Source organism: Nomascus leucogenys, chromosome 18, assembly GCF_006542625.1.
Source record: "Nomascus leucogenys isolate Asia chromosome 18, Asia_NLE_v1, whole genome shotgun sequence".
In the NCBI taxonomy this organism is placed as follows: Eukaryota; Metazoa; Chordata; class Mammalia; order Primates; family Hylobatidae; genus Nomascus; species Nomascus leucogenys.
This window is the reverse complement of record NC_044398.1, coordinates 59,433,439-59,448,248: the sequence shown is the minus strand read 5'-3', so window position 1 is coordinate 59,448,248 and position 14,810 is coordinate 59,433,439. Positions and strand designations below refer to the sequence as shown.

The 14,810-nt window shown below is 37.0% G+C and overlaps 1 protein-coding gene across 1 annotated transcript in view; it reads right to left on the bottom strand.

Annotated features, from left to right (window-relative positions):
* The window catches only part of ENPEP (glutamyl aminopeptidase), an 86,822-nt gene that overhangs the window by 47,054 nt on the left and 24,958 nt on the right, over positions 1 to 14,810 (bottom strand). Inside the window, exons 4-8 of the mRNA XM_030797830.1 lie at positions 8,696 to 8,816; positions 5,653 to 5,807; positions 5,105 to 5,218; positions 2,006 to 2,140; positions 116 to 181 (exon numbers count right to left, since the gene is read on the bottom strand). Coding sequence (XP_030653690.1) covers positions 116 to 181; positions 2,006 to 2,140; positions 5,105 to 5,218; positions 5,653 to 5,807; positions 8,696 to 8,816 — 591 coding nt within the window. The remainder of the gene's footprint in view (positions 1 to 115; positions 182 to 2,005; positions 2,141 to 5,104; positions 5,219 to 5,652; positions 5,808 to 8,695; positions 8,817 to 14,810) is intronic.

Below are 14,810 nucleotides of genomic sequence, written 5' to 3'. Positions count from 1 at the left end.
CCTCAGTAAAGAGATTAAAAAGGAAAGTATCCTTGATTAATCACATATCTTAACATTCACCAGCCACATATCAATGTAGTTTACTTTTGATATCACTGAAAGTAATAAATCATACCTGACATCCTTTTTGAAAATTCTCTGGTTTTATCCAGTCTTCAAGCATTCTCAAAATGGAAGCTCCCTACAATGGGGAAAAAAAGACAAATGAAACTAATAAAGGCTATGTAAGGAACAATTATCAGTTATTACTCTTGCAACTAGTATTTCATGATCATATTTGTGAGATTAGTTCCTCAAGATGATTCCGTTAAATTATATGGCTCTATGATTTTAGGATGAAAATACCACTTGGCACAGTCCCTGTATCTATGCATCTAAAATAACAAAAAGGTAAAGAGAAATTGCTAAAATGGCCATCATTTCAGGGACTTCAGATTCAAATAATTATTGCACTTCCCCAAATAAACCAGCAGATGGGGCTTTCTTAATGAAAGAGAAACAGTCTAAAAAATCACATTCTTTGATGAATGAGGAAAGTAGTTTCAGGGCAAAATTCTGCCAACTTATTAAATATATTTTCATACTTGAAAATAAGAATTAGATTTAGCATAGGGAAGTAGATAGTCAAGGAATTATCTGGTCAAATAGCTTAATATACATGGATACATAATTTAGGCATACAATCTTTCTCTTCAAAGTGGTCTATCTCATTTGCTTTTCTTTCATCTGAAGAATCTGATGAACACCTTGGCTCTGTACTTTCTTTTTATGTGTTATAAGGTTAGCACTGAAATGCACAATTTATAATATTTTAAATCAATTTTCAAGTAACTGAATAAAAAAAAACACTGCCCCCCACTTGTTAGTAATTTTTACTGTAAGTTATTAAGCATTCTAAATTAATTTTATACCTGTTTAGAAAGCTAAAGGCCTAGAAACATTTATTTATCTTGGACATAATATCTTAAACCTGAGAAGCATCTAGGACTAAGGGGAAAAACGATTGAATAAATTTAAACTTCTCCCATGTGAATAATTAGAATAAGCTATAAGTGGATTCGAAATTTTCATTTTGACATAAAGATAAAAGGAATCATTCATAATATCAAAGAAAAATGAATACAAGAAGGCTGAACATACACCATGGGAATCATATAAGAGGGAAAGTCAAAAATATGATGCTAAAAATTTCAAAGGCTAATACATAGAAGTTTTTTTCACTCAAGTATTCATTTTAATAATTATAATATTTTTGACTCAAATAAAACTTTAGGTATCACTCAGGATAACAAAATGTATTAGCTTGCAGTAGCTTCTAAGCACCTCAGTGTAGTGGGAAACCCATGAGAAGCTGAAGTAGAAAATGACTAAAATAAAAATTTAAATTATGTTACACACAGATATGGAATATGTTTGAAGGAGAGACTATATGAAATGTGGGACAGAATGTGTCACATAAATCTTGGAGTTATAGATTTTCAGCAACTTTTCATAAAATGTTAGTGGAGAAAAAATCCTCACCTACAATATGCTAACAAATTCATCTTTACATCTTCTAAAAAGGAATAAAAGTATTTCCTTCTGAGTTGGATTTAAATGTTTATTGCAGGCACTAAAAGGTTCTACCAGAAAAACTGTGCACATATATGACATTTCTGGTTGACCACATAGAAGAAAAATATTTATTGTCTTTTAAAAAATCAAATAAAACAATTTGAAATGTGATGCTTAAAATCTAAATATTCAATTATGAGAATGAAAATAATTATATACAAATGTGTAAATAGAAATTCTTAAAAATCTCTTTTAAAATCCTGTGACAATGACCAGCACTAAATTCTACTGAAAAGTACAAACTATTGAATATTCAGCACTCTGAATAAGTTCTACACCGTTTTCCAAAGCTCACTGGCACAGTGTGACCATTCTTACCATTTTTAGGTATCCACTAAAAGAAAAGTCACTAAACAGGAAGATGTTCAAAACAGTGTTCTATTTCTCCCACCTTGTTATAGGATATTCCATCAAAAACAGATGTTATTTCATCAGGGGTTGTCACAGTCACAACAATTGGATGCGAAGACATCAAAGAATCATCCTCTTGTACAGGTAATACATCTTCAAGTAACATTTGGTCACGCTGAAATGAAAGAATGAGCCAAAGAAATATAGAATTTCCTTTATACTAGTTTATAAATTAAAATACCATATATAAGAAAAATTGGAGGAAAATAAATATAAACGACTTAAGTTACTTAAACATTAGTTCTTCAAATTAATCATATTTTGCACTGGTTGAGCTATATTGATTTCATTCCCTTCTTCTACTTCTAATTCCTTTAAATTTTTCCCCCAGATGACAGGCCAAGAAGGCATCAACTTCTGTGAATTCTGCTTCTGCTGCTTCTGTATGACTTTTGGACATGTGCCAAACTTTCCAAGCCCCATTTCTTTATCTGTTCAATGAGAATGATGACATCACCCCACAGATTTGGTCTAAGAATTAAGTGAGGCAGCATATCAGTTTACCAAATATTGATGTTCAGGTTTTTCTGATATCAACTTGTTATTGGAATTTGGATACTTAATAATTAATGAAAGAAAATATTGCAGTTTATCCTTTAGTTCTAATCACCTCTCATTTCCCTCCTAGGTTTTGTCAGCAATACAGAGTGGTTGACAGGCCTAGCAGTACTGTGAGACTTTCTTGGTTCAAAGCTCAGTCTTTTTACTTTCTAGATACGTAAGTTTAACCAAGTTTCCTCACCCATTAAATAGAAGTAATTATGGCCTCTATTTTTGGAACTGTGCACAGGACTCAATGATAAAATTCATGGTTAGTACTTGGCATAGTACCTGGCAGAGAATGAGAACCTAACCCATTAGCTGCTATAGTTATTTCGATTCTTAAGCAGTAAGATTCTGAAATCTAACTCTGCTAAATCACGGCTAACTTTAAAAATTTCATTGGCTCTACTTAATTAAAAATATTCCCAAAAGAGGAGTATGCTGTATTAGCTTACATTTTCCAATTATGCGGGTTTCATTTATAACAGCAAAGGTACTGCTGTCAAGTGATGACTGCCAATCAAGATAATTTTGACTTGGATTTTGATTTTTGTATACCTAGGAAGTTTAGGTATGGTGAGTAGAAAGATCCTGTTCTCAGTGTCAGGAAGATTGACTATACCAACTGTGTGTTTGATTTTGGATTTTGCTACCAGCTATCTCTGTGATGTTGGAAACTTATATCATTTTCCTGGCCTTCCGATTTTTCACCAGTGAAATGAGGGTCCATGATTGTGGTATGTATTGAGTTCGCTTATAAAATATTTCTTTTTATCTGACCCTTCCATCCACAAGACCTTAAACTGAGAACTCCTTAAGAGCAAGAAATGTGTTTTATTCATTATTCATTTTGGGGTCCTCCATTTGCTGAATGAAGAATGAATGAATGGGCTGGGCTCGGTGGCTCACACCTGTAATCCCAGAATTTTGGGAGGCCAAGGCAGGCAGATCACTTGAGGTAAGGAGTTCAAGATCAGCTTGGCCAACATGGCAAAACCCCATCTCTACTAAAAATATAAAAATTAGCCAGGAGTGGTGGCGAGGGCCTATAGTCCCAGCTACTCAGGAGGCTGAGGCAGGAGAATCGCTTGAACCCAGGAGGTGGAGGTTGCAGTGATCTGAGATTGCTCCACTGCATTCCAGTCTGGGTGACAGAGTGAGACTCCATCTCAAAAAGGAAAAAAAAAAAAAGGAATGAATGAATAGATGAAGGAATGAATTAATTGTTGTGTTGAACAATGTGATTAAATATTAGACAATATTAAAATGTTATAATTTCTTACAACAGTTTGCTATAAGGGCCTCAGGATACTGTGTGGGAGAAAATAAAGGACAACACAATTTTCCATTTATACAGTTTATTTTCAATAAATTATAAAATCAGCAATTTTCCATGTATATGAGTGGTTTTCAACTGGAGGAAATTTTTGTCCCCCACAGGACACCTGGAAATATGTGGAGACATTTTTAGTTGTCACAACAGGGGCTGGCAGGTTACTGGCATTTAGTTAATAGAAGTCGGGGATTCTAAGTATCCTATAACGCACAGGAAAGTCCCCCCCAAAAAAAGAATTATCTACTCCAAAATGTCAATAGTTCCATAGCTGAAAAAAACCCAGATGTAGATAAGATTTTTAAAGAAGTAATTGTTGTAAATTAGTCCTTTCGCTTTGTAAAGTAGGCTAGAGAAACTGTTAAGGGCTTCAAGCATTTAACTTTTTTGTTCTGTCCAGTAGAGGGCAGTATTTTACACAGTACAAAACCTCTTGTAATTAGACACATCCACGTATTTGTACATTCATATATGCAATCAGATAAGAATACTCCCATGATATAAATATAAATAACAAATATACCTAGGTTTTCTGAAAAAAAATTTTAAGGTTCATAAAAGTTTCTATTCTAGGCCTCTGAGGGACACACTACATGTTAATAGTCACTACATGTATGTTTGGGAGCTTTTAAGCTTACAAGATAGAAAATAATGTTCTATTTCATAAAGGAGAAAACGGACTCAGAGATATTATGTAACTTGCTCAAGGTCATATTCCCTGTCATGCATCTAAGAAATGATGTGTTCAGGATTTGAACTTCAATCTAACTAATCTAACTACTAAGTTTGTGTTATCTCTTCATCACACTATTTCCGCAATCTGTCTGAAATAAAGTAAGTCATTCACAAATGAGACTCTGACGTTTTTTTGAAAGGGTTAGTGCTATAGATACTTTATGGAACACAGAGTTAACATTTTCTATGCCACCTATTTTTTTTCCTGCCTTGATAATGTGTTTTGAGTGACTCTGTCAAGGATATCCCCAGATTGTGACGATCAGCTGCCCTTCTAGGGATGGGGAAAAGGCTGTAGGCAAGGTGTAGTCAGTGGAAGTCAGCTGGCTCCACCCTATCCTCACAGTGGAATTCCCCGCTCACCACTGTACTTGCCATCTGACTCGGGACCATCATTATAGTCCAAAGGCTTCCATCTGCTTTGCAAGAGGAAAAGAGAGATTTCAAGTTTATGTCTTTAGGACTCACCATTTTCCAGTCTGTTTCTGCATGGTTTACTCCCAGATACTCAAAGAAAGAAGCAAATCCTTCATTTAGCCACAAGTCTTCCCACCAGTCCATGGTCACAATATTTCCAAACCACTGAAATTATAAGCAATAAAGAGATAATTACATTCTAGGGGTATGGTAGAGAGGCCTAGAAAATGTCAAAACATTTATCTGTCCGTGCTAATGTTGTCACTGTGACAGAAGTGGCAGGCACTGTACTTAACATTTATTTCCTGCTTTCTTCTGATTATTTAAATGATTAAATTGTCTTTAGTTTATTGCCTTTATTTAGTTATTACTGGGGCACATTAATTTATATGAAGGCCTCGTGTGTATTTCCTAAAGGCAAAACAATGTGGTTCAAAGTTTCTTTATGGCTAAATGTTTATTAGTACCAAGAAAGATTTTCATGCAAGTTTTTCTGAGTTGGCTATTTTTTATTTGCTAAGTCATAAATAATTTGAATTATTCATGTGGGCTTAAGCCACTTTAAAAAAACAAGCTGATTCAGTGCTAAGATTCTATACCTGATGCACAAGTTCATGGGCAACCACAGTGGCCACTCTCTGTTGGTTTGATGAGGCTGATTCCTTAGGGTCATAAAGCAGGTTCGTTTCTCTGTACGTGATGAGTCCCCAGTTCTCCATAGCACCAGTGCCAAAATCTGGAATAGCGATTTTATCTATAGAAGAAGAAAGAGTCCAGTGAGAAATACATTCTTTCCATTTGTTCATAGCATTTCTTACCAAATTAAGTTATTTGGATGAATGTTTTTTAAAAGGCTAAAAATAATTTCTTAGAGTAAAGAACTGTAATCATGTGTGCAAACGTTTCTGTCCTAAGGCACTCAAAATTTCCATAAAGCATTCCCTGCTGGCTCCAGATATCAATGCTTTGTTTTTGTTTTAAAGAAGGACACTAATGGCAATGCCTCTATAATTTTATGTTTTTTGTTTCTCTCTGTTTTTCATTTTTGTTAGCTACATGTGTTTTAGGGGATAAGCTGTGAGGAAAAAGAGAAGTTTCCAAATTAGTATTTAGAAGTTCTGAGCTTCCAAGTGTACAGATATAGTTTTCCATCCAAAGATACAGATTATTCAAGAATATAAAACTCCATTTTTCTCTAATTCTATAAAATATTGATAGAAATACCAATCTAATAGCTTATCATCTGCTTTTATGTATTAAATCGGTGGGAGAAACATGGAGTTGACTATATTCTCTCTAGATTCCTTACAGTTCTAAAATGTTGGATAGGAGTTTCTATAGTCTTACACGTAATATCTGACAGGAGGAGGCAGTGTTGATCAGTTCTATGTTAAATCCCAAGACAGAAAATGCTAGTTGATTAGTGGCCAAAATACAGCTTCCCCTGTTAATGAACTGTAAACAGAATGTAATTTATTTATTATTATGTATAATTTAAATGAGGTACAGAAATGAAAACAAATTGATTTTTCTCTTAGCATATAAGAGAAGGCCCTCCTTTCTTTCTGGTTAAAATAATTTTTTTTTTTTTTTTTTTTTGAGACGGAGTCTCACTCTGTTGCCCAGACTGGAGTGCAGTGGCGCGATCTCGGCTCACTGCAAGCTCCGCCTCCCGGGTTCACGACATTCTCCCGCCTCAGCCTCCTGAGTAGCTGGGACTACAGGCGCCCGCCACCACGCCCGGCTAATTTTTTGAATTTTTAGTAGAGACAGGGATTCACCGTGTTAGCCAGGATGGTCTCCATCTCCTGACTTCGTGATCCGCCCACCTCGGCCTCCCAAAGTGCTGGGATTACAGGCCTGAGCCACCGCACCCGGCCAAAATAAATATTCTTAAAGCTTTTTATAAAAGAATGAAGAGGGATGTATCTTAAGTAGAGGTCAAGACTACAATAGTAGTTTCCTTTTCATGTTATTGTCATTTTTAGGTTTGGTTATTTTATCACAAGACAGTCATTTCAAAAGTAGAGAAGTATCTCCCCCAAGGGCCAATATTTTTCATAATGCTGTGGAGTGCAGTTTGCACTTAATCCTTGAACAAAAGGAATTTTTTGCAATCTCATTTTTTTTTTTTGGTCAGTATTGGCATTATAACTAACTAATTCTTGTATATTTAACTCTTTGGAGTCTAATAAATGCAGAAGTCACTTCTAAGGAGTCTAAGATATAATTAATTCTGAGAGGGTTGAAAATGCACATAAAACAGAATAAAGGAGTTGGGGAGAGGGAGAAAGAGAGGAGAAGAGAGTAATAAATTTGTGAGATTTCCACTTCTCAGGTTATCCTGGGTGCTACAACTGAGATAAAAGGCAAAGGATCTTTAAATTCATGTGCACAATATTTTATTAAATATTATTCTGATATTTTTAAATTGAGATGAGGTCTTCTGTTACCTAGACTGCAGTGACACAATCATGGCTCACTGCAGCCTCAACCTCCTGGGCTCAAGTGATCCTCCCACCTCAGCCTCCTGAGTAGCTGAGACTACAGGTGTGTGCCACAACACTTGGCTAATTTTTGTATTTTTTGTAGTGATGAGGTTTCACCATGCTGTCAGGCTGGTCTTGAATCTCTGGGCTCAAGCGATCCGCCTGCCTGGGCCTCCTAAAATGTTGGGATTACAGGCATGAGCCACTGCACCTGGCCCAATATTCTGATTTTGATGAAAACTTGTTTCTTTTTCCAGCTCCTTCTCTAATATTTGTTAAGCAATCAAAAAATAGAATTGTATCCATTGAAGAGACATGCAGCATCTACAAGCTTGCTCCCAGCCACAGCCATTCCCATGCAGAGAATTTGGCATTCCACTTGTGTGCATTGATAATTTATTAAAGAAAAGGCAGAAACAGAAACAGGGAGGCCAACTCTTGGCTAATTTGTTTTCTTACTGCCTTCATTTCATCCCTACAAACATCTATATGGGTGTTATATTTAAAGTCTTTGTTAATAGCTCTCGAGCTTATTAATAAAGCATTTCTGCTATTGATAGAAATGTCATATGCACACCTTTTTGGTTGTAGCACCACTTTTGCTTTATGAAGAATGCATGTCTCCCTCTGTATTAGAAAAAATGACTGCTGGAAGGAGCACCAGTATTTCATTAAACTGCTGGGGAATCTAGAATTTGCCTTGTACAACAATGGAAAGACTGGAAGCACATGGGACTCTTATGACATCATTTATCCCTATTATTTTTTAACTCACTGATGACAGGGAGGCAGAGCAAGTATTGGGATGAATGCTGATTTTGAAATCAACTGATCTAGGTTGCTATTTGTGGCTCCATCACTACCAAGCTCTGCAATTTTGTGCACATACTTTCATCTTTATTTGGAAACACAAGACTACATATTTATCAGATAAGAACAGAGTACAGGCTGGGCATGGTTGATTATACCTGTAATCCTAGCACTTTGGGAGGCCGAGCCAGGCGGCTTACTTGAGCCCAAGATATTGTAGGCATAAAATAAAAGGACTTAAGGATAACTATGAACTGATGGTGACATAATTAGAAGAAACGAGTTAACTTAGATAAATACAAAGGCAATATTAAAAATAAGAAAATTAAAAAATGATCCTCACCTAATTTAGGAAGAGAATAATTCATAGCAAAGTATTCTTCAAAATAATCAAACACACTTTTAGTTATGTTTGCAGCATATTCGGCTGTGTGCTTTTGCTCTGGCTGGACATAAATTGTAAGCTATTAAACAAAACACAAAAAATTCAGTGAAAATTATTCTTCATTCAACAAAATACAAAAACTGTGATGCATAACATACTTGAAAGAAAGTGGGCTTTGGAGCCAGATATGTCTAATTTGAATTCCAATTCTGCCTCATACTAGCTGTGTTGTCTCATAAATCACTGCACATCTCTGAGACTGTGGAGGAATTTTATGTAAAATGTTAATAAAACTTCACAACTCACTAAGTGATTTTAATGACTAAAAATAATGTAAGACACAACGGCTGGCACAATGTCCCAGACTTTTGAAAAATGTTATTAATTTTTTCTACTTAGAACATATATTATCTTCTAAAAATCTATTAATCTATCTATTCATCCATCCATATACCTACCTATCAATTTCTCTCTTGCGTGCTCTTTCTCTGTCTCTGTCTCTTTCTGTCTGTATAATTTGTCCTTGAGGAATTGAATTAATGGGATTTTTCTCATCTAAAGAGCCCCTGAATACATGTTTTCCACTTGCGCTATTCTATCTAGTTATTTCAGAATAACCCTTCTGATATTCTAACTATTCAGCGCCAGAGCTTAAAATATAATGATCCAAACTTTCCCTGAGAGAAAGTCATCTTGGGAAGCTACATCAATTCTCTAAGTCTCTACTTTGTGTCCTTATGACGTATTTTATAAATCAAACCAAGTACAGATTTTTGTCCCCAATTCTAAGCATGTCTGACTTTATAAAAAATTTTCAAGAATCCTCTTCAACATAGTGTCGTGAAAGCAGATGTGGTCTCCAGACAAGAATATCACAGGTGTTTAGGCATTTCTCAATATGTGAAAGAGGAAGCAGTGCCTCAGGCAACTAGTGTCTGCTAAAAGTTTGTGAGAAATTCAAATAAAATATACCTGCTAAGCCTACAACCTGATTCAAAACCTCAAAGAAAGCAAAAGATGTAATCATTCAGTGAGTTCAAGACCATTTACCTAATTAGAACAGCTGACTCAGAAAAAAAGAAAATATCGCCTACTCTCTTTATTATTCCCAATGCATTGCTAGTTTTGGTATTCACTTAGGCACACATCTTGAACCACCTTTTGCTAGAAGCAAAGAACACTGGAATGATTCACTAATGTAAAGAACACATTCTGAAAGCGCATCCCTTAAATTACCAGTGCTGGCTCACTATTCTCACATCCATTGGGTAATTGGCATTCTTGCTTTATTTGCATAAATAAAGATGTGTTCATCTTCACCTCCAAAGACGGCACAACTCACTCAATCATCTCAATATTCTTAGAAAATTTCTTTTTCTTACAGAAGTGATGATGCATTTTCTCTAATAGTTGTTAAGCAATCAAAAAGTGAAACTGTTTGGATTACCCTCCTGTCCTCTTTGTGAACAAAGACATGTATTTTTCCAAGAAATTGAGGGAAACTAAGGCTCCAGTTTTTGGCCATTGAACAGAGTAAAGGGAATTGACCATCTAAAATAAAAGTCACCACGTTCATACAGGATTGCCATGTCATAAACCGAGAGTCTCAGAATTTTTCTTCTGTGAACTAACTGGTGTGTCAAAACTCTCAGATTTTCTAACACATCTGTTCTCTACCATTAAAAACTTCAGGAAGGGCAGTCCTCTTGACCCACTCCACTGTTGTCTACACACTCAGTGCTTTGGTGCGGCACATAATATTTGGTGAGCAAAAGAAAATTGTGAAAGAAGTTGAAAGACCATGGTGAGGTCTCCCACCGTAGATGGAGCAATGGGAAGGAGAAAGACTCAATGTGTTCTTTCTGCTAATATTTTCTCATTTCCCCTTTAAGCAGTATGCTTTAAGCAGTATGCTTAAACTCCCTTTAAGCAGTATGCTTCTGAGACAGTGTAATTCATTTTTCTTTCTCTGTATTTCTGTTGGTGACAGTGGAAACAATGTGTTTAAAGAAGATTGATGTTAATGTAAATTCAATCAAAATAAAAGCAGTCCCTTCCTCTTTTGTTTCTGAGAAACTCGAGTCCATAGAAATATGCTCTGTCTTTCCAGCCTGGTCAGTCTGCAGATAATCTGTGATCTATGACCCCTCATAATCAGGGTCAGCTCTTCACCAAGCAGGGACCTCAGCTCAGGCCAGCAGTGCAGCGGCCCCACCCCCTGGCTGAACATTCCCAGTAGCAGCCGCTCTGCATTTCTCTAAGGTGGATCTCCCAGAAGCAACTGAAAGCCCCTCTGCCATGGCTGCTGCAATGGTACTGCCCTTGCTACCCTTAGACTAGGTATGGATCAAAGACCCTGAGTGCTTTAATCATATCTCCAGTAAGCTGCAGCCAGCCTAAGGAAAATAAGCCAGTCTGTCCCAGCCACAACCCCCTGTTACCCCTGCTCATCCCCAGGCAGGCCCTTGTCTTGGGCCCACAATATAACCACCTGACCCTGGGCTGATTGCACCTATTGGTAGTGACTCTGCATTTCTCTGGGGTGGAGTTCCAAAAGACCAGTGAAAAGCCCTCTGCCACAGTGACTGCCAAGGTCCCTTCCCCTGCTGCCTCCAAGCTGCAGAAGGAGCATAAAGCCTGAGCTTGCTGCAAGGCTGTGGTGAGCAGCCCAGGAGTGCCAAGCTGAGATCTGCAGCCAGTACTCGAGTGGGAGAGGAGCCCACAGTTTCAGAGCACTGAGAGAGAGCACAGCTGCAATCAGGAGGAAACACAGAGGAGCCATGTGGCTGAGCAAGAGCCTAACTAATGGCCATTATGCTTAAGCACCATCCACTGGATCATAGCCCAAACTTCAGCACCAAAAATACTTTGCTAACATAACGCCCCTGCGAAACCAAGGACATGAATTCAGCCACAAATAATGACCCAGCACAAACACTTGGTCCTCTGAAAACATCCAGGAAAGAAATCAACCGACTGTACTCAAATTACACCACAGTTGAGGGAACATCAGCCACCACAGTTGAGGGAATGTCAGCCCACACAGATGAGAAAGAACTAGTGCAGGATCTCTGGCAACTCAAAAAGCCAGACTGGCTTCTTTCCTCCAAACAACCACACTAGCTCCACAGCAAGGGTTCTTAACGAGGCTGAAATGACTGAAATGGTAGAATAGAATTCAGAATATGAATAGGAAGGAAGATCATTGAGATTCTGGAGAAAGTTGAAACCAGTCCAAGGAATCTAAGGATTACAATATAACAGTACAGGAACTGAAAGACAAAATAACCATTATAAGAAAGAACAAAAGTGACCTGACAGAGCTAAAAAAACACACTACAGGAATTTCATCATGAAATCACAATTATTAACAGCAGAATAGGCCAAGCTGAAGAAAGAATCTCAGAGCTCAAAAACTGCCTCCCCAAACTAACTCAGTCAGACAAAAATAAAGAAAACATCGAGTTCATGTCCTTCATAGGGACATGAGTGAAGCTGGAAACCATCATTCTCAGTAAACTATGGCAAGGACAAAAAACCAAACACTGCATGTTCTCACTCAATAGGTGGGAACTGAACAATGAGAACACTTGGACACAGGAAGGGGAACATCACACACTAGGGCCTGTCGTGGGGTGGGGGGAGGGGGGAGGGATAGCATTAGGAGATATACCTAATGTTAAATGACGAGTTAATGGGTGCAGCACACCAACATGGCACATGTATACACATGTAACTAACCTGCATGTTGTGCACATGCACCCTAGAACTTAAAGTATAATAAATAAAAAAAAAGAAAACATCAAATAAGAAGAATCAATATTGTTAAAATGGCCATACTGCCCAAAGCAATTTACAGATTCAATGCTGTTCCTATCAAACAACCAGTGATAGTTTTAACAGAATTAGAAAAAAACTATTTTAAAATTTACATGGCACCAAAAATATAATAGCCAAGGTAATTTTAAGCAAAAAGAAAAAGCTGGAGGAATCACATTACCTGACTTTAAACTATACTACAAGCCTATAGTAACCAAAACAGCATGGTACTAAGACAAAAATACACACACAGACCAGTGACGCAGAATAGACAGCCTAGAAATAATGCCATACACCTACAACCATCTGATCTTCAACAAAGTTGGCAAAAAGAAGCAATAAGGATAAGACTCTCTATTCAATAACTGTATGCTGGGATAACTGACTAGCCATATGCAGAGGATTGAAACTGGACCCCTTCCTTACACCATATACAAAAGTCAACTCAAGACAGGTTAAAAAGTGTAAAACCTAAAACTATAAAAACCCTGGAAGATAACCTAGGAAATACCATTCCAGACATAGGACCTGGCAAAGATTTCAAGACAAAGATGCCAAAAGACACTGCAACAAAACCATAAGCAGGCAAATGGACTTAAACTAAAGAGCTTCTGCACAGCAAAAGGAACTATCAACAGAGTAAACAGACAACCTACATAATGCGAGAAAATATTTGCAAACTATGCATCCAACTAAGGTAAAATATCCAGAATCTGTAAAGAACTTAAACAAATCAGCAAGCAAAAACAAACAACCCTATTAAAAAATGGGCAAAGGATGTGAATAGACACTTTTCAAAAGATGCTTTTCATATATGGCCCACAAGCATATGAAAAAATGTGCAACATCACTAATCATTAGAGAACTGCAAATCAAAACCACAATGAGATACTATCTCACCCAGTCAGAATGGCTATTATTAAAAGGTCAAAAAATAACATGCTGGCAAACTTGTAGAGAAAAGGGAACACTTATACACTGTTGGTAGGAATGCAAATTAGTTTATCCATTGTGGAAAGCAGTTTGGCAATTTCTCAAAGAACTAAAGCAGAATTACCAAATGATCCAGCCAACTTATTACAGGATATATATACCCAAAGAAATATAAACCATTCTGCCATAAAGACACAGGCCTCCATATGTTCATCACAGCACTATTCACAGTAGCAAAGACATGGATGGAATCAACCTATTTTCATCAACAGTAGACTGGATAAACAAAATATGGTATATATACACCACGGACTACTTCACAGCCATAAAATAGAATGAGATCATGTCCTTTGCAGCAACCTGGATAAAGCTGGAGTCTTTTATCCTAAGACTAGCATAGCAACAGAGAACCAAATACCACAATCTTCTCACTTATAAGTGGGACCTAAACATTGAGTACTCATGGACCCCAAGAAGGAAGCAATAGACATCAAAGCCTACTTGAAAGTAGAGAGGGAGGACGGTGAGAATGAAAAAACTACCTATCGGGCACTGTGCTTATTACCTGAGAAGTGAAATAATCTGTACACCAAACCCCCATGACATGCAATTTACTATAGAGCAAACCCGCACATATACCCCTGAACCTAAAATAAAAGTTTAAAAAAGAAATATTTTCAGAAAGTTACCATAAAAAAATCAGGTCATAGATTTTATTCTATCACTGCTACTTTGATCAACAGAGCCAAACAATCAGAGAATATATAGCTACAGCCCATTAATTTTGTAACATAATTAGCCAAAGCATAACTGTGTCTTAACTACCATATATCACAAACATTTTTATATTAAAGACTCTACCAACATGCCAACATTTTCTGTCATTTAAAGCTCCAACATGGTTTCTGTAATCCATATAACAACAGAACATCTATAATGTTTGGATTTGGTGATTTTAAAAGCATCCTCCCTTGTGCTGATGCCTTCACTCATCCTCCCCACACTTTTCCCACTCTCTGACCCCACCTTTAATGTATGCTCCATCTGCATCTCCTTCTCCTCCCTTGGGGCTTTGGCAGAGGTGACTGACTCTCCCCCATCATCTGCTAAGCCTCAGCACTTCTGTCCATGATAAAGTTCAGGCAATTACCCCTGACTTGTCATCATTATTTAATAATTGCCATTTTTCTAGTTTATGAGCTTGCTTTACTGAGATGATTTTTTAAGTGTGTGACTACCCATATTGAAATAACATGGAGTGAGGAGGGATGCATACATGTATTTTCTTTCTTCTTTATCTTTTAAAAGAGTCATATATGCC